Below are 20,714 nucleotides of genomic sequence, written 5' to 3'. Positions count from 1 at the left end.
TGACTGCTCTGTCACACACTAACAGGGACTGACCCAGGGATTTATTAGTGGGAATACAAGGATTTACTTGGGTAATGTGAGATTATTGCATAGTGAAGCCTAACCAGCCTTACTGCAATTTTCTACAGCCCTCTGGAAGACAGGGGGAAGTCTTCTCTTTACCCCGAATCTCCCGATTGGGCATTCATACCGCTGGAGACTCTGGATTGGGTACCCAATGCCAGATGTTAGTATGTCTGACTCTAGCTGTACTAAGCTTTTAATTAACAATTGTGCATGTTTGTAGATAGTGGCAGAGAAAGCCCAGATAAATGGGTGGGCATGAAACCCCTACTTAGGGCGGCAATTATAAAAGAGCACATTTGTGACAGAGGTTACATTTTTCACTTATGTATGCCCTGCAGTAATAGTCACGCAGCTCAAGACACTCGTTGCTTCGATTTTACAAGCAAGTTTGCAGCAGGCTCACTGGCACGGTCAGCTGTTTTACCGGCTACACCTAAAGTGATGTAGTGGGGAGAAAATCCTTTTCCTCTCTAGTGCATGCCAACTGGACTCCGTCCTAGCCTTCGGCACGTCACTGGGAAGCAGTGCTTGCAGTTAGCGTAATGACCCTGTGGCTGAAAGGAGCGGGCGGGGATTCTGCGATAAGCCGCTGTCTGCACATGCGTTTAAGGTGAAGAGTTGCAAAGGTCAGTGGGAGGCCAGGTATGAGGGGAAAGGCTGGGCCGTTGTTGTGCCCTGGGCAGTCGTCCTTCCGCAGAAGGTGTAGGTTCAGCTAGGGTGGTGGAGGTGAGTCCTATGCGTGCCTGAGAGGCAGGGCGCGTGGTAGGCACATTTGAAGGAGGTGAGTTCCTGTGTGTGATTGTCGGCGTTGTTCGTGAGTCTCAATGTTTGTGTTAATGACTTCTAGCGGCCGGGTACGGGGCGGTTTTGTGCGTGCAACGATGGGAAAGCAAAGCACTGAATAATCCAGAGTCGGACCTGCTATGCTGTGTCCTGCCCAGTGAGCACCGCTTACTAAACCCAGTAGCATACCCAGGACGGCCCTGCAACTTTTTGTTTGCTTATTAGGGGCCGTCAGCGACAGCTGTTGCACTGCGGGGGTGAAGGGTGTACGTGTGTGCTTTTTACATCCCTGCGTGTGACTTTGTATGACCCTGTCTTTTTGGTTCCTCACTTTTCTCAGTAGGTGCCTGGGCACAGGCGGGCAACTAGAGCCAAATTTCGGGAGGGGGGGCAGAAAAGATTTCGGGGGTGGCTAATTCTTCGAGCCATAGGCAGGGTGGCTCTAAGGGGTGAAAACACAACACAAGCCTCATTAACAAGTAGGTTTTTTAAAGACCTGTGAACTACTCGGGTGCGGCTGCAATTAGGGGGTCGCCAGCCCGCGAAGCTGTCTCAGCAGGGCTGACACACGGGGGGGAAGAGGGGGGGGGGGGGGGGTTGAAGCCTCGTGAGCCCAATGGGTGTTGCGCGCCGGCCTGGGCACGTGGGTGTTTTTGACGTTGCCCCTATGTACTGTGGCAACCCTGCGTCGTGAATACAGGCATGGCACAGGCGAGAAGCCAAGCATCCGAAGAAAAGCTCAGGGGAGCAGCGAGCTAGACGGAGCGTTGGTGGTCCAAAGATGCATTTGGTTTGTGTGGCCTCCATTCTATAAGCAAGATTTAGCGTGGGGTACCTGAAGAGAGCCGCAGTAACCATGCTCTTAGAGATGAATGCTTCACGGAGCAACGCTTGATCAAGGAGCGCAATGTGGGTGCCGTATTAGCAACAAAGCGGCTTCCGTGCACTCTGGAGGGGACGGATGACCTAGGACTTGGGGGCCCTGAACTCCTTTTTCCTGATTAGAACTTATGTCTACAACTGAGGAATGAGGACACTCAAAGACTTCTTACCGCAGAAAGTGCATCGCACTCGCACAGCAATAAAGTGGTACATGTAAACAAGCATTGGCATAGCCAATAGGTCTTGCCTTTGGGACCTTATAAGTATTTAGTTGTGCAGCACAATATCCTTGGTGCAACAACATCAACTGTTGCATGGCTAAACACTTATACCAGGGGTACTCATATTATGGCCCGTGGGCCGCCAGCGGACCGGCAAGCCTTTCTTGGCTGCCCGCGGACCTTTCAGACATTGTACCAGTGTTTTTTTTTTTTTTAACAGTGTCAGCAAACACAGACTCTGCTCTGTGGGGGCCGGGGATTCAAGCGATAGTCCAGAGTGGAGCTGCTGGGGTGCTAAGAGGTGAAATACAACAAAGCCTCGTTATCATGCAAATGGTCTCTTAAAGACCTGTGAAGTACTCGGGTGGGGCTGTGTGTGTGCCCTGGAAGGGAAGCTGCCTCAGCTGCCACACAAGCGGAGGGGGTGGGGGGAGAGGTGACAAAGAATGACAAGAGAACAGCAGGGTGTGAGAGTCGGGTAAGGGGACGGAGGGTGACAGTGGGCAGTAGGGAGAGACAGATAGAGATAGAGACTAACAGAGACAGAGACAGGGACAGACAGAGACAGATAGGCAGAGACAGGGACAGACAGCTAGAGGCAGAGACAGACAGAGAGGCAAAGAGACAGACGGAGAGGGAGGGCGACAGAGAGAGAGGGAGACGGAGAGAGAGAGGGAGACGGGGAGAGAGAGGGAGACGGGGAGAGGGAGGGAGACGGGGAGGGAGGGAGGGAGGGAGAGAGACGGAGAGGGAGGGAGAGAGACCGAGAGGGAGGGAGAGAGACCGAGAGGGAGAGAGACGGATAGAAGGAGAGAGGGAGGGAGATGGAGGAGGGAGGGAGATGGAGGAGGGAGGGAGAGGGAGTGAGACGGAGGAGAGATGGAGACGGAGGAGGGAGGGAGACGAAGGACGGAGGGAGACGAAGGACGGAGGGAGACGGAGGAGGGAGGGAGAAAGATAGAGAGAGGGAGAGAGAGAGATATGTGTATGCCGGGTCCGGTGGCTCAGTGGACGAAGGCGTCCGCTGCAGGGACCTGTGTTCCACCTCATGGTCACAGTTTTTTGTTTGTTGCTCTAGCCCCGCCCCCTCCCCCAATGACCCCGCCCGCAAGGTGCGGCCCTCGGCCACAAACCACACTGTAAATTTGGCCCCCAAGAGAAAGTTTGTGAGTACCCCTGACTTTTACGGTTCCATAGGCGAAACCTATTAGCTATGCCAATGCTTGTTTAATAGGGTCGTTCATTTGTACATAATGGCTTCTTGGTTATATATAAGGTAAAACAAATGCTTATATCACTTTATCATAACTTTTTAACATGCTGCACAGCAGTCATACTGCTCTACAACATAGCTTAAAGACATTGGCAAAGTCGATTGCTCTGGCTAAATACTTATAAATTTCCAAAGGCAAGACCTATTGGCTATGCCAATGCTTGTATACATTGTGTGTTTTGCTGAAATGATGTCACCAATCACCTAAAGCGGTCTTTAGCAAGACCAAAAAGGAAGATAAAGGTGCTGCAGTCAAAACAGGTTTGATGATCTAATATTTTGTTTTTCACGTAAGAATTGAGAACATAGTGGCCTTTGGCATATGCAAACATCTCATGTTTCATGGGTTTTCAGACTCTCTCAGTAAATTCACGTGCTATTTTATCTAGAAAATCCTGCTGCGAAGGCTGCATCTTCAATCTCTTATATTCATTAATTGAGGAGGTGTTTTTTTTTTTGCAATCCTGCATGTTAGGCAAAGAGAATTCCAACAATGGAAGTGGGATATTAGTTCACAACTCTTACAAGTACGGACTCAAAATGAGGACGTACGCACGAGGAAGGCTGGCCAACAACATGAAGCAGGACCATCATGGGTAGCGCTTTAGCACTATGAATGAGTGTCACCCCTTATTTAACACAGGGCTGCACAGAGTCTAAGGATCCTGCATGAAACTGCTGAGCATCTGACAGCACCACCAATTGTTCAAATATTGAGCACACTGGGGCAAATGTCACCCACATTTACACAATGTAACAGGAGTGTTTTTCACATACAAATAGGAAAAATATCACCTATTTGTGCGGGCAATAGCCTAATCTGCCAACACTGAGCATAGGATTTCTGTTTTATCTACATTAAACCTTAAGGAGTTGCTACTTAGCCAGATCGAGACTTCTCTTACACAGTTGTGAAATGTGTCCAATAACTCTGGCCGAGAGTTGTCCAAAGTAAGAATTAGCTGTGTACCATCTGTGCAGTAGATAAAGTTAACGCCAAAGGATCTAATACTAAGAGTTGCAAGAGGGTGCAGGTAGATATTCAAAAAAAGAGTTGGGATTGGCGTGGAGCCCTAGGATACACCATGTTCCACTGCTTTAAATGTGGACCAAAAAGAGAAGAGAGCTATGGCTTGCAGCCTGTCCTCTAAATAGGATTGTATCCACTCAAGCACTTAAACAAGGGTCTGTAATTACTTGACACTAATGGATCTGCCCTAGCTTTCTTTGGGAGATGGATTAATAACGCTTTTCCCACAAGCGACTCACATAAGAAGTCTAGGTGAAAATTTCACTAACACTAAATGCCACATCTGGTGTGAACTTGGTTTAAATGGAACTATTCAGAGTTTGCGCGCAGAATTGCTACTGAAAGCTGAAGATGCGTCGGAAAGCAATCGCACACCTAGGTAAATCCTTATGCGTGCAGGGAAGCAGTATTCTCAAATATATCCACTTTTACGAAAGACAATAATGATAATCCTGGTGTATCATTTTATACCTTTATTAGACAAAAACATAGATGGTATTCTCTCTTTTTAATGTTTGCCAATTATTTCTCACAAATGTTTATGTATCTATACTTTTAAAACCGAACAAAGTTGTCGTAAACACTTTGTGCCCTATGCATCATAGCCAGTAAACCATCTTACAAAACCCCTTCAGTTGACACAGATAGATTTTTAAGACCAACACAGTGGTGCTTTGTTGCTTTATAAAATCCAAGAAGCTTCTCTGTAGAGGTTTTGATACATCGCCAAGTTCCAAGCCATTTGCTTAAAGTCAATTCTTACTGGAGGGAGGACTGGATGTTCATGCACCTAATAAATATATTAATTGACCACCTAGGTACGGTGAGATGTCAAGCAGTAAAAGAATGGGGCAGAGCTCCGACCAATGTGCTTTACAGGAACTCAGCGTGACTAGTGTGCTCTCCCAAGTTTGACAATTTTGTACTCCTCCATCTAGTACTGACCATCTGCCCACTACTTACACGGACCGTCCATAAATTCAGCCTCATGTCCGTCACTTGCAGCTGATCTTGTCCTGTCATTTGGCCAAAACGGTTACCTCTTCCGGGTCGCATAGCAGACATCCCACTTTTCTTTGCTACAAAAGTAAAGAAATAGATGTTTTTTTACTTTTATAGCAATCGCTGGTGAATCGCGGCACCCGCGCTTTACTTTAACCATGTTAAATGTAAAGCGCGGGTGCCGCGATTGCTACAAAAGTAAAGAAATAGATGTTTTTTTCTATTTCTTTACTTTTGTAGCAATCGCGGCACCCGTGCTTTACCTTTAACGTGGTTAAAGTAAAGCGCGGGTGCTGCGATTCACCCGCGTTTGCTACAAAAGTAAAGAAATAGAAAAAAAATCTATTTCTTTGAGACCTAAAAAGCACGCGAGTGGTGCGCGTGCGCCACAGCGAATGTGTTTTGAATTATCGCGCCCGTGTCTGGGCACGATATTTCAAAACATATTGCGCCCGTGCGGGAAACCGTAAGCAATAGGCCACACACGCAGGAGCGTGTGGTGAGCTTTTGAAAGCCCCTTACTAAAAGTCTCGCCAGAGCAGCGCATGCGCGCTGCTACAGGCTCGACCTAAAAAGAGTGAATAGCAAATGCACCACCTATGACAACCACAGAGCCGTAATACTGATAGAAAACCAGTTAGAAACGTATGACTAAAAGTCTCCCTGGGGTAAGGGTAAGGGTTATAGAAAAATATGGAGCAAGTTTAAGGCTGAGCACATGCAAACAGGGGAGTCGCAGAAGGAAGTTCTAATATGTCAATATTATCCCCAATACCATGGGAGATGTAGACAAGTGCGTAGACCACCAGCCTCCAGGTAAGGGCGCAGGTCTAGAGAGGGAAGTTACACACACCGAGAAGAAGTTGTGTTGTATCAAGGTTCTAGCTGCCGGGCCTGCCCCCATTATGGAAAATAAAGGAACTTGTCCAATGTATACCAATCCCACTCCTCAAACTCCGAGCCTACATTGCTTCCGTCCTGTGCCAGTCTAGAGTGTGAGCAGTTACGAAGCAGAGGTGTTTCCTTTCCTTAGAATTACGCACAAGGAAATGGAGCCCGCTGTGCAAATGTGCATTTAAAAAAAACATTTGTCCCTATAGATGTACTACTTCACCTATTACCCCACCAAATCTCTGGGTAATCTGTTCCCCTTTCCGTCATGGAATGGGAATGACTCCAGCTCTTCAATGGAGTACATGTGTTAAACATTTCCACGGAGGGAGAGGGTTGAATAAGGGTTTGGGAATGCCCACAAACATACGTTTTTAGGCGTTCCCAGACGTATGAAGCTAACCACGCCTTGGACCGTCCACTTTCCACCCCTTGTGTGGAATTCACTACTGTTGAATTCTCCACGCTCATGGTGGAAAATTCTTCAATAGTAAAGCGATTCATGCCTACCAGTCAGTAATCCTACGTTGAATTTCGGGTAAGCATTAATGGGGGTAGCTTGTGCTATAAACGTAGGTTTATGGTAGAAATACCTTTGTAAATTGGGCCCTGCGTGTTTGAGCCCTGATCCAAGAATCTGGGCAAAAAATAAACAAGTGAAAAAAGTTTCGCTTGGTGCAGTTTAAATGCATAGTTTTAAATGTGAAAGCATCCTAGATGTCAGCTGTTTTCAGTGCCATCAGGCTGATGGTAAAACATTTAGTTCGAGGTAAGTAAAAGGCATTTTTACAGTAAAGGATGCTATTTCAGTGACACCCTACAAAGACATTGCCAGAACGTGGCTCCTGTGCACTGGGTCTGGCTATGAACCTGAGAAGGCATTTATTAAGTGGTGTGACGCTCCCTGGAGATACACCATGACCGCCAGAGGAAGATGGTCTTTACACTCACTCTCTGACAGAGGAAGCTGTTCTTTACACTCCTTCCTTTCTGTTTCAGATTAGGGTGCCCATGTAACACCGCTCCCTCTCATTCCCTTGCCATTCATTGGGAATATGACAATTTAAGACTGGCTTTTGCAAACTTAGACGATGTCCCTTTGCACGTAGTATCCATTAGGGGCTGCTTGCGTTTTCACTCAGCCTGTACCCGAGGATACTGTTCTTTGTAATTGTACCTTTGTCGGAGAGTCTGTCCCTTTAAGAGAAGCCTTCCTGGGGAGATGCTGCTCTTCGGTTCCGGTAATGCCTCTCATTGGGTGCAAAACTATAAAGCTGTGATGCAGGTCCTTCCTATCTGCCCTCTGCCTGGAATGGCGTGTAGGATTAGGGTGGGTGGTTTGTACCAGGTACGGTTTGAGGCATGGGCAAAGTGGGCCCTGGCCCTGGGTCTCAGCCGTTCAGGGGGTCCCCTGAATAGAGAGCTCTGTTCTGCAGTCTCTTGCCCCGATGAACTTAATTCATTCTCAAACAGATTGTTTTAAATATCGTTTTCATTTACTTTATTTTCAATGAGGGTGATGCTTGGAAGTCTATTACAGAATTTTTTCAGAGAAAGTTTGTTTTTTAACACCATTTATCCATCCAAAATGTTTCTTGTAGATCAAAACTGGACCTCACAGTTGAGAAATTGGAGGGAGTCACAAAGATTATTGCAATCATATTGGTGAGCTGCTGCTGTATTATAATATTGAAAGCACACGTCACTATCCCTAAATATTAGATGTGCACCGATTTTAGAATTGGGACAGTGTGCCTATGCACTGTCAGTGACCTGGCCAAAGAGAGCATGAAAGAGCTGAAATTGGATCATAATTTCAAAGCTGTTCCGAACAGGGCCCTCCAAAATACGTTTGGCCTGGGGCCCCGCAATCCTTAAGATGGCCCTGGTTTGTACGGCACTTGGAAATACAGGACGTGGAGACACTTGGGCCCTCTGGGCGTGTATAGGTTTCTGCAGAGCTTCCAGTGGTTTTATGGTGCATTACTGTGACAACTGACACTCTTGCTCTATTTTCTAGAAACAAGGCTCTTACCTTTAAACTGCCTAAGGAAGCTCATCCATGCATTTTCACCCTTTGGTACTAGGAAGATACAGAAGCTCATCATTCATATGGGGCAGCAGTGGGATTTTTGGAGCTTGTTAGCCTGCATGGGGTGGGGGGGACAAGAGACAGAATTTGCAGTATTTCTGCCTAGGAGGGCTAGCTGAGCAAGAGAATGGAAAGGGGGGGCCCTTGGCCCCTCCGCCTGCATGGCAGTGCGGCGACCTCCCCCGGACTTCTCGGTGGTGGGGCGTGTTCACTGGGGGCGCGCCCTACCACCGATTGGCTGCCTCCGTGACCCGGATGACGTTAATCGACATCCGGGTCAGAGGGGAGGGGGGGGGCGGGCCTCTGGGGGGTTAAAGCGGCGGGGAGCGCCCAGGTGACCCCCTTTTTCCCTGGACGCTCCCCCACATCGGACGTGCCCTGGCGCGCAGGGCGGTAAATTTTCCCCACCCACCATCCCTGGCGTACGTGGTTGATGCGTTGCTAGTCCAACTAGCGGGCATTGGGCGCGTGAAACTGTTATGAGATGTTAGTTTCTGATGAGGTTTTCTTTTAGGACTTTTTCTCCCATTGTAGTGATCAATATGGTATTGTGCGGTTATGTTTTTGACTATGCTTTCTTGTAGGCCTTGTTCTCCCAAGGTAGTGAATGATACTGTATTATGTGTAACTGATGCAGTCGTGTTTAGGCCTTTTCTTTCCCTTGTAGCGTTATGGTGTTATACATGACGTGTGATTTTAGTCAGTGTAGTTGTCCTTTAGAATTTTCTCCCATAGGTCGTCGTATTTATTAGGTATGGGGGCATGCGGTAAGGTCATGACCGGTGAGCAACTATTTGAAGGTCTTAGGGGGCGGGCATCATCCTACGGAGGTGCCCGCCCAGGGGGAGGGGCCATTGGCTCCTCCTAGAACTTCAGGGGCAAGGTAACTGGTGCTTCAAAGGGGCGCGGGTTGGGGAGTCACGCTTTCCTTAGGCTGGTAGCCACCCCGCGCGCGCATACTCATGACGTCACCGGATGGCGCAGAGTAAGGGCCCTCCTTCAGTGGGTAAATGGAGTTCACGGCGTGGACCGGGTAATTACCGGGCCCGGCTGCGCATGCGCACACCTGTAGGGGAGGCGCAGCTAGTAGGACCTGACACCGGTTAGCGACCTTGCCATATGGCCCAGAAATGTTAGTATACAAAAATGCAGAGGAGGATGTTAGACTCGGTTAGGAAACAATCTGTATTAGAGTCTTTGTTAAGGATAGTCACTCACACCTGTTGACAATAATGTATCTAATGTCCTGCTGAATTTTTGTATAATTGTTTATCATGCAAATTTAAAATTTATTGTTTTTGTACTTAATAAATACGGCCGGGGGGTCTCTCGACCTCCCGCCTTCCAAAGATACCACGTCTAGGGTGCTGTGTCCGGGGGTGGTGTGGACATAGGGGGAGGGCGGTAGACAGTCACTGACCATGGGTGAGCCTGGCCTTAACAGACACATGTCCTCCATGTTTAAAATACACCCACCAAATGCACACGGAAACGTTTGCAAAGGCTCCCCTATGGACAGCGTGTCCATCTCAGGACCTTAGGACCTTGGTTTTAGGGTAACCAACAATTATATAATCCTTCCCTTTTTACATTTATATATGCAAATTTATCAGCTACAGATGTCCTGCGTTATGTTACCATTGAAGACAGAGTTGGACACCCTCAAATGACTCGCCAATAGTTAAGTGAGAGGTCTTGAGGAGAGCAAGGTGCATGCTTGAATGCATGATGATATTTTCAATTGTCAGAAAAGCGAGATTCTGTTACCACTGCACAGCACTACAAGACCTCATCTGGAGTGCTGTGTCCACTTCTGCAAGCTCGATCTGAGTTATTGTGCCCAGTCTGAAGGCCTCATCTGCAGTATTGAATATAGCAATGGAAGGCACATCTTCAGAAGGATGAAGACGGATCATGGACAGTCCGTAGAAAATGATGCTGTATTCAAACAAAAGCTTCCTTTAGGCGAAAATCAAGAATTTAAGATGTGTACACAGGAGGAATGGACGCAAAGAAGTCAAGTCACTGAGAAGTAATTTCAGAAAAGCGTTTTTCACATAAAGGTCCTAAATCTCAATTACGTTGGCGGGGCTGTAACTTAACTCACACGGGGACAGACAAAGGGGAGAAGCTGAATTGAGGAATTAAGGGTAAAGATACAGTGACATAGCCTCCGCATTTGAAGAGTTCACAAGGTAGTAGTAGGTCACTAGTAGGGCAGCTCCTATTTGTCGGAATCTGTGTTTCTAAGCGGTCCTGACAAAGTATCGTCCTCCTCTCAGCTCCTATTAAACGATGTTCACCAAGGTGGACTTGGAGACTAAGGTCCTTATTTAGAGCTCAGTGGACGGGGCAATCAGTTACAACTGCGGAGGACGTCCAGTCTGCCATATTATAAGTGCATTATAGTTTTTGGCACTTGTAATACAGCGGAAGGGATATCCGTAATGTTTTGACTTTTGGCCAAACTGTAAATAAGGCCAAGACCTTGTTCCATATTTCCTGTAGGGTTCATTGAAGACGTCACGTGCTTTAGGCTCTATGCAGACCATTTGTGTGTGTGTATTCACTACGATTTTTGTGAGGCTGCTTTCTTAAATAACCTAATATTTGTCCTCTTGTCTCTTAACAGCAATTTTAAACGTGTGTCTCTCTCCCTTTTATCTCCCATATAGAATCCTGTGGTCTCTTAAACTCCGACGAGATAAGGAGATTCAGGATCCTCCCCCTCACCCCATAGGAAAAAACAGAATTCTACATTTTACTTGATCGAGTTGGAATTAAATGGCTGAAAAACCAATCAGGTAAAATCCTACTATTGGTAGCCTTTTTCCCTATTTCTGTATTTTTTTTAATCTTCCTATCCCCAATCTGTTTATGTAATGAAGGAAAAAACATTAGTTCCTGTAAGTGGGACATTTTCTGTTTGTTGAAATCCAGCTTCTGGGAGAAAGTGATCATCATTTGGGAGGTGGAAACCTAAATTCCTTCGCCTCCACCAAAGTCCGAAATTTAGGCATACTAGATCTTGACCTCTTGCTTTATCTGGGGACTTACCTCACGTGCAGTGAGTTGGTTATACCAGTTTGTTTCTATTGTGAGTTGCCGCTCTCCTCTATACCAATGATGTTGCCTGGACAGAGGTTCAAGCCAGCTCCCTGCAGTGTGCTGTTAAGACGGGGTAGATACATACTGTTGCAGGCGCTGCTTTTAAAGTGATATTGCAAAGATTTGCAACTGTTCTAGTTGTGGAAGTTATCTGTTTATCGGTTTCTGTTGTGTTGGGTGCCATGCCTTGGTACCTGACAAGCGAGCCAAGAGGATGGCCCACACATTTCCCCTTCTAATGTACTATGCCTCCCTTAGTCTTATCTCTGCACTTATCATTTATCTTTTTTAGTTCCACTCTTCACTTATTTATTTTTATTTTTTTGTAGTACTTTTCTGATGTTTTCCTTCTTTTGTTGGCTCTGGTTCTAGTGTCATTGTAGTCTTGTCCTATTGTTCATAATGTAGCATGTTAACCTACGTTTTGTTCATACCATTTGGTGAATCCTGGTGGAGAGGTTTGGGGGCTGGGTTGTGTATATATTGTGGTTGTGGCGCATGTGCTAGGCAATACCCAAAAACATCTTAACATTTCCAGTCCAGGAACGCTATATCTAAAAACACATCAGTAAGCCAAACTAACCTAAGAGCATGCCTGCACATATGCATGGTCAATTACTAGCAGCCTATTTGACTCTCCTGCATGTGCCTTCTCCTCATTTCAAGTTCCCCAGTACTAAAGGCCAACTACATGGCAATATATCACTTCCAATACACACACTATCATCTCTTACCTACGACTGCTTCTGCCAACCCCCATCATGTCCCATATTTCAACCACACACATGCCCCCATATTATCCGGAGCAGAAGAGTGCTATAGACCATCAAATGGATAATTTGTCACTCTCAGCACCACAATCTCATCTCTCACTAAAATAAACCTCTTGCATGAAGTGCATGAGCACACTGTGGACATGGGCATCCAATCCTTGTGAGGAGAAGATCCTATGATGAAGCATTCTATTTGGAGTGGGTGAGGGCCTGAAGTAATTTGACTGGCCGCAGGATGATCACACCTTAGGAGGCATACCGTCATACTCTTCAAGCACACTAAGGATATTCATCCTATAGGTCCCCAGAGGCTTCACAGGAGTTTGTGTGCATTTCTGCAACGTGGAAGCACTGTAGTCGCTTAAAACATCATGCTTTTCTCCCACTTTTGTATTTCTTCAAGGGAATTAAGGGCGAGGAATCGAAAGAGGGAGGAATAATACTGCATTTTACAGCACGCACTATTTTCAAGGGAAATAGGACTAGGACTTTAGGTTCTTGTCTTTGTCTGCGGTGGCTCAGGCACTGTTGAATCTTCCCAATAAAGCATAGAGTCTTTTTCAAAGCACTGTGTTATTGCTTTACGGCTCTTTCTTCTCATGGTCCTCACTTCCTTCAGTCAATGGTGAATTTCTATGTACCCACCAGATACCTGAGATCAGCTGCAGTCAAAGTTGCCACGGTCCCAAAATTCAAAAGGGCAAGCATGGGAGGTAGTTCCTTTGCCTATTTGTCTCCAAAAGCATGGCATGCCCTACCTATGGAAATTTGGCAGTCGTTTTCCGACCTTTAGTTCCGAAAGAAACGAAAAACCTGGTTCTTCTGTTTATAGTTAGCTCCCCCTTAAACTGGGTTAACTAGTGCTTATTGTGTCAGCTGCCTAGCACTGGGACACTCCGTTCTGGAGTAGCCATGCGCTTTGCAAATTGAATTATCATTAGATACCTTGCCAGTTATCATCAATCAATACTAACTCTTCCAAATAGGCACTTCTAGATCTACACAATTACTAATAAGCCGTAGAGTACCACAAGGATCCAATCTTCCCCATGATCCTCAGCTTGTACTTGGAACTGCGCAGTGCTATCCCTTTCCAATCGTAAAATTTGAATTCATCAATACCCGCTACACTTGAAAGTCTCCACAACCAAAGAAAGTCACTGTGATAAGCACTGGCTTTGTATCATACAAGGACAAAAGTAAAGCAGCTACATAAAGCTAAGCCTGAGATAAGCCTTACGTAGAGTTTGATGGGCATAATTTCTGGAGAAAAAAAATACCTAAATACGAAGTAGAATGCACTAACTGTAAAATCCTCCACCATTGGGGTATTATTTTAAAGGATATTTCGCTTGTGGACTCTGCTCCGTAATTAGTTTCCCCTGAAATTGGAGGGTTTTAGTCCCTTTCACTCTCTAAATAAGGTCCTTTCATCCTTAGCAGCAGACACGCCGAAATCCAAGACTGATCCTCTACATGAATCTTTATGGATTTATACCATAACATGCTATGAGTGTAAAAGCAATCAAACTGACCTTTGACTGTGGCATCTGCGTCAACCTCTCTGCTACCAATAAAATCCAGCCTGCTTAGTACTTTTGCTCACAGAATTAGTCCACAGCTTTGTGAACCACAGTTCGGGGATCACTGTGAAACTACACGCTGTGTCCGCAGGAGGGCGGGGGCAAATCACACTGTGCATGTTTGTTAGGGAAAGCTTCGAAATTGCCACACACACTCACACACGTATAGTGCACATTTTATATCAAATGGGTTTTAATTGTTGCAGATACAATCTTTTTTTGGGAGTGTGTTGCATTCACTCTGATGTATCTCACATTGAAAGTAAGGGCACTGAAAGTAATGGTGTGAATGGGAGTGTAGGTGCCCCATATTCCATAGAGGTGTGCCCAGGCATTTGTAGGGCCCAAAAATAGAAAACCCGAAAAAACGATTTAACATATGGACATGTCTGTCAATGCAACGTGTGTCTTACCATGGTACTTCTGAAAAGGAGTTTTTTGGGATATGGGAGAACATGGTCTACCCTCAAATAATTCAATTTAGTAGAGTGGAGGTTAAAGAGTAAACATTTCCTTCTCTAACTGTGTACTGGTCATTGTTAGACCAAAGGGAATGATGGACGGAGTGTTGAACATTGCAAGCACTCGCCCCCAGTCAACTGATCTGGGTTTAATCCATCACCGTTCTTTAGCCCACTCTGCCACCCCAGTTCAGACATGGCCATATGCAAATCAGTCTGACCCTGTGCCTCATGGGAACAGTCCAGCCCGAACTGTCAAGCCATGTCTTCCCTGGACCGGAAACAAGCTTCCTAGAACCGGTTTCTGGCATTTCAGCCGTCTTCAGCCAGGCTTGCTTGAATCCAGTGGCAAAGTGAGCAAGGGACTCACATCTGAGCATACCCTGCCAACTTATGGCGAACAAAGCAAAACCAAAGGGAATGATGAACGGAGTGTTGAACATTGCAAGCACTCACCCCCAGTCAACCTATCTGGGTTTAATCCATCACCGTTCTTTAGCCCACTCTGCCACCCCAGTTCAGACATGGCCATATGCAAATCAGTCTGACCCTGTGCCTCATGGGAACAGTCCAGCCCGAACTGTCAAGCCATGTTTTCCCTGGACCGGAAACAAGCTTCCTAGAACCGGTTTCTGGCATTTCAGCCGTCTTCAGCCAGGCTTGCTTGAATCCAGTGGCAAAGTGAGCAAGGGACTCACATCTGAGCATACCCTACCAACTTATGGCGAACAAAGCAAAACCAAAGGGAATGATGGACGGAGTGTTGAACATTGCAAGCACTCGCCCCCAGTCAACTGATCTGGGTTTAATCCATCACCGTTCTTTAGCCCACTCTGCCACCCCAGTTCAGACATGGCCATATGCAAATCAGTCTGACCCTGTGCCTCATGGGAACAGTCCAGCCCGAACTGTCAAGCCATGTCTTCCCTGGACCGGAAACAAGCTTCCTAGAACCGGTTTCTGGCATTTCAGCCGTCTTCAGCCAGGCTTGCTTGAATCCAGTGGCAAAGTGAGCAAGGGACTCACATCTGAGCATACCCTGCCACCTGGTCATTGTTAGACCCAGCGGTTTCGGGCTGGCTAAGACTCATCGAACTGGCGGCACAAGCATGAGTGCAGGATCGATATCCCCGTAGACAAATGGTTGTGACCCAGGAAGCTGACATGCTTCTCCGTCTGTAAAAATGCTTTCCCCCTCAAGCGGAGGTGTGACCTACCATAGACCCCTGACAGTCAGCTGCAGATGGCCACCAGGTACACAAAACCCCTCAGTTCTCGTCACCTCTGACAGAGATTACGATGTCAGGCACTGTCGTCCTCCCGATCTGGAGGCTGAAGAGAGTCTCCGCTTCCAGTACAGGTTCCCCCAATACCCCTTGGACACCACATGCTCTGGAGTGCAAGCGAGCACAGGCCCTAGTTGCAAGCACTGGTCCCACGGACTCTGCAGGTTTCCCCCGTACTTGTTGAACTCCTCACGTTCAAGCACCTCAGATGGCTGCTGATCTTGCTCACACACTCCTCTTGCACAACGAGATGATAGTGTATGTCAGGGCAGTCCTTGTCGCAACCACAATCCCTTCCACGTGTCTCTGCCGCTACCAGTGTGATCCCAATGATCTCGTGGAGACAGTGGGATCCTTTGTGTCCCTGGGTTCTTGTGGACAGGAGGCCAGCTTACCTGCCCTTGGAGAGTACTTTGAGACCCAGGCCATAACAGTAGGCACTTAGCTGCAGGCCAGCAATGTCCAGGCAAAATCTACCAAGGGATAGTCCCCTTCTTGGAGCACGACACGCTCCAAGTTGCGGTCCCTCCTGCCCTAATGATTCCCTCTGTCGATGTCCTAGCATTGAACCAGTATAGTATCGTTCCAAAAGTGTCTCTACTATTGGGGGCCGAAGCCCCAGTATTTATACCCTCCATGGGCTTTGAAGATGCGATCAGTCCAAGAGGCCACCTTTCAAATGCACAGGCCCGCTCAAACTTTTGCCCTTTTACCATCCTACCCCGGGAGGTTTGATCATGATCTTTAGTGGGGCCAAGACCCTATCCCTTGGAATGCAGGCGCCAATTCCACCCCCAGGTAACCATCCCATAAAGGCCCCTTAGAGTCAGAGGCCCGCAGTTTCCCGTGAACCCCTCGTTTATGGCCACCTATCAGGAATGCACAGATGTGGCTACCCTCCAGCACCCAGTTGTGAATTAGGAGACAGGCTGCCAGGGACACAGAGCCCCGAGCTTCAAAATGCTCACTTTCCCAAAGTGACATTTCCAACACCGTAATGTTGAACCACCTCCCACTGGAGGCACTGACTAACTCCTGAGGCGGAAAGCCGGGAGCAACGCTACGTTTTTAATTTTATTATTGGCATTTGTTTTTAGCTTCTGGGCACTTACCCCCCTCATTCCTGACTTCCCCTCTCCGCTCTTACCTGCACAGCCGATTAGGCGCTGTAGCGGGTTAGGGGGAGGATCGCCGCCATCGCGGGGGAAGCCCTGGGTGACTTTGCTGACGCTAGGCCACGCCCACTCCCGCCCGTTATTTAACCGCGCCCCAGCAGCGGGTGCAATTAGACACTGACTAACTCCTAAGGCGGAAAGCCGGGAGCAACGCTACGTTTTTAATTTTATTATTGGCATTTGTTTTTAGCTTCTGGGCACTTACCCCCCTCATTCCTCACTTCCCCTCTCCGCTCTTACCTGCACAGCCGATTAGGCGCTGTAGCGGGTTACGGGGAGGATCACCGCCATCGCGGGGGAAGCCCTGGGTGACGTTGCTGACGCTAGGCCACGCCCACTCCCGCCCTTATTTAACCACGCCCCAGCAGCGCGTGCAATTAGACACTGACTAACTCCTGAGGCGGAAAGCCGGGAGCCACGCTACGTTTTTAATTTTATTATTGGCATTTGTGTTTAGCTTCTGGGCACTTACCCCCCTCATTCCTCACTTCCCCTCTCCGCTCTTACCTGCACAGCCGATTAGGCGCTGTAGCGGGTTACGGGGAGGATCGCCGCCATCGCGGGGGAAGCCCTGGGTGACGTTGCTCACGCTAGGCCACGCCCTCTCTTCACCAGCATAAGAGGATGTCCCCTTCCCGGCCGCGCAGCGGACGCGCGCAGCAGGCGCGCGCCTTCGGCGCACCGGCGGCGCGCCGAAGGCGCGCCAAAGGCAAGCCCGTCTGCGCCCGTCCGCGTCAGGCCGGGACCCGGGGCCCTTCACTATGCCAATATTCTTATATACTCTTCTGCATAATTGCTAGCTTATCGTGCCGATTGGCCTATTCGCAATTCCTTGGTGGCTCGCCTTAATACTCTTGGCAACTCACAGTTAGACTACACCAACTTGCCAACTCACCTGCTTAGACCGCAAACATTGGCGTTGCCTTCTGTATATCTGCATCCGTCACCCCAACTCCGTGCAAGTCCTCCCCCTATGGCCACCGCCTACCTCCTCAATACTCGCTCTGCGGTCAAACATCAAGTGGAGCTCTTTGATCTCCTGGACACCACTAAGCCCGATGTTTTGTTCCTGACCGAAACCTGGTTCACTCCTGATTCTTTGCCAGATGTTTTAGCAGCCCTTCCCATCCCGTACTACGACCTGCGTGCCGACCACCCGGAGGGGAAGACCGGCGGTGGAGTGGCGATGATAGCCCGCTCCAACCTCCAGTTTCAACCTCTCCCCCATCGCAGCAGTTGACTGCTTGGTTGTTCGCTCCACCAACCTTGCGACCCCTCTTACCTGTGTGCTTCTTTATCAGCCCCCTCAGGCAATGTCCAACTTTATCCCTGCCATACAGGAACTATTGGCCACTCTTGTTATCAATAATTCCGCGGTATTACTATTAGGAGACTTTAATTTCTGTCCGGGTGATCCTCGCGAGGAACCCATGTCCAAAGATTTCAATAATACCCTTCACTGTATGAATTTCACATCTCATATTTCTCTCCCCACCCACACACACGGTCACACACTGGACCAAGTCTGGTCCGTCAATCAGTCAATTTCCACCCCCTCGGTGCTTCCCTGCGCATGGTCAGACCATTTTTTGATTTCTTTCCTTCTCGACCTGAGGGTGGCTACTAATCCTTCCCTCCCCAAAAATATCTATGCCCGAAACTGGAACCGTGTGGATTTGCCAGCTCTTTGCTGTTCCCTAGCGTCCTCATCTCCTGTTTTAGCTGACACCTTCCCTAACTCTCAGGTGACCACCATCCATAGTTGGCTATTCGCTACTTTGTGACCAAGTTGCCCCCTCAAACGGGTTAGAACATGTCGCTCCCATGACGCCAACAGATGGTTCACCAACGACCTTAAAACCCAGAAACTTGCGCTTAGGCAGGCTGAACGCCGCTGGAGGCACAAGTACTGTCAGGATCGGAAGGCTCATTATTTGGCCCTTCTCCGGGATTATAAAAAAGCCATACTTTCAGCCAAGTCGGAATATTTTTCCCAGAAAATCCATAAAGCGGCCAATAAACCCATAGAGATCTTCACGATCGTACATGAGCTCGCAGCCTCTGATAGAGTTGCCCCTAAGCCTACCCCCTCTAAATCCCTCTACAATGCCCTTAATGACTACTTCATTGAGAAGATTGTTAAGATCAAGCGCCACATCCCGCGGCCTCCCCCTTCTTTCACTTGTCCCTTACCACCGCCCACCCTTGAGCATTTCCCTCTGATCCCAAAGGAGACCTTCCTCACCCTGTTGAGGAAAGTCAAGACAGGCTCCCCCTCAGATCTTTGTCCTGCCCATATTCTGAGGGAGATATTTTCCAGCTGCCCTGATCCCCCCCCTCACCCTGCTTAATTCTTCCATTTCTCAGGGAATTGTTCCTGACTTGTTTAAAGTCGCTACGGTCATTCCCATTCTCAAAAAGGTGGGTGCCGACCCCACCCTCCTTTCGAACTTTAGACCCATCTCTTTACTCCCATTCCTGAGTAAGATCCTGGAGAGCTACATCACTTCCTACCTCTCCACCTTTATCGAAGATAATCACCTCCTTGCCGCTAACCAGGCTGGTTTTTGCCCTGCTCACTCCACGGAGTCCGTTGTCCTCTCCGTGGTGGATGAGCTCAGGAGGAGTGCTGACATCAACTCTCCGCAGGCCCTGGTCCTCCTCGACCTGTCCGCTGCCTTCGACACGGTCGACCACTCTATTCTTTTAGACCGTGTCGGGGGCGCCGGCGTTCGGGGTTCGGCTCTGGCCTGGCTCACCTCTTTCTTGACGGACCGTACCCAGGCCGTTAGACTGGAGGGCTTTTCCGCCCCCATCTGTCCAGTCTCCTGCGGGGTGCCCCAGGGCTTGTCTGTTTCTCCTCTCCTTTTCAATCTTTATATATATCCCCTGATTGCCGCCTTGCAGGAAATGGAGGTCACGGTATTTAATTATGCCGATGACCTTCAGCTCATTTTCAATCTCTCCCCCTCTCCTGACTCTATTCGCAAGTTCTGCTCCACTTTGACATTCATCTATGATTGGATGAACCTCAACCGACTTAAATTGAATCCCGACAAGACGGAGTTGGTTCTTATCGGTGGTCCTTTTAACCCCTGTACCCCTGCTTTTTGGCCCCCTACTTTTGGCTCCCCTCCTCTTCCCTCTGTGTCTGTGAAAACCTTGGGTATTAAAATCAGCCAAGACCTCTCTATGTGCTCTCAGATCAGCTCGGTGGTCTCATCCTGTTTCCTGTCCCTTAGAATCATCCGTAAAATCTCTCGTTACTTCTCTGTGGAAGCCCTCAAACTCATCAACTTGGCCATGATTCTATCCCGCATGGACTATGACAACTGCCTGTATGTCGGTATTCCCGCGTACGAGCGCCGCCGTATGCAGCTCATCCAAAACCAGGCAGCTCGCCTTATTTACAGGCTTCCGAAATTCCATCATATTACCCCCCTCCTAAAGACCCTTCATTGGCTTCCCATCCTGGAGCGATCCTTATTCAAGATGGGTTGCCTGATCTTTATGTCACTGACCGGCACGGCTCCAGACTTCATCAGATCAAAGATCAATGCCTACGTCCCGGGCAGAAACCTTCGCTCCTCTACCCAGTTCCTCCTCAGCGTCCCTCGCTACCGAAGAAAAAAACGTGGTGGTTCGAGATTTTCTACCCTTGCCCCCCTCTTCTGGAACGCACTTCCTTTTGCCATCAGATCCATTTCCATTTACATGGACTTTCGCAAAGCTCTTAAAACCCACCTCTTCTCCATGGCCTATTCATTGTAGTATCCTCCCTGCGTTCCTCATGATAGTCTTTGTTCAGCGCCAAGAAACCGCTTGGTAGTAGAGCGCTCTATAAAACCTTTCAACTTCAACTTCCCACTACCAGAGAGGATTCTCCATTATGAATTCAGTACCAAACCCTATACTGTTACTGTTCTGCCCATAGGCAATAATGCTCGACAGCAGTTCCCTAGACCCCCTCATGCTAATCCAATGCAGGAAGAAGACCCATCGTACTGAACACACCTTCCGGTGTCATTCATGACTTTAGCAGGTAACACATATACACACCTGCCCAACCTCTTCCCAATACCGCACCC

General features: G+C 48.1%; 1 protein-coding gene across 5 annotated transcripts in view; it reads left to right on the top strand.

Annotated features, from left to right (window-relative positions):
- SLC25A22 (solute carrier family 25 member 22) overlaps positions 1–20,714 on the top strand; it is a 357,355-nt gene that overhangs the window by 135,130 nt on the left and 201,511 nt on the right. For 2 of the 5 annotated variants that reach the window (XM_085644868.1, XM_085644871.1), the window contains exon 2: positions 10,916–11,044. In XM_085644868.1, the coding sequence (XP_085500994.1) occupies positions 11,025–11,044 (20 nt within the window). In that variant the 5' untranslated portion in view covers positions 10,916–11,024. Of the gene's footprint in view, positions 1–686; positions 848–7,749; positions 7,814–10,915; positions 11,045–20,714 lie in introns of those variants that run through there. The other 3 variants (XM_085644870.1, XM_085644869.1, XM_085644867.1) reach the window with 3 other exon arrangements.

This window comes from Triturus cristatus, chromosome 3_1 (genome assembly GCF_964204655.1).
Source record: "Triturus cristatus chromosome 3_1, aTriCri1.1, whole genome shotgun sequence".
In the NCBI taxonomy this organism is placed as follows: domain Eukaryota; kingdom Metazoa; phylum Chordata; class Amphibia; order Caudata; family Salamandridae; genus Triturus; species Triturus cristatus.
The sequence above is the reverse complement of the archived record's forward strand: the minus strand, read 5'-3'. Positions and strand labels throughout refer to the sequence as shown.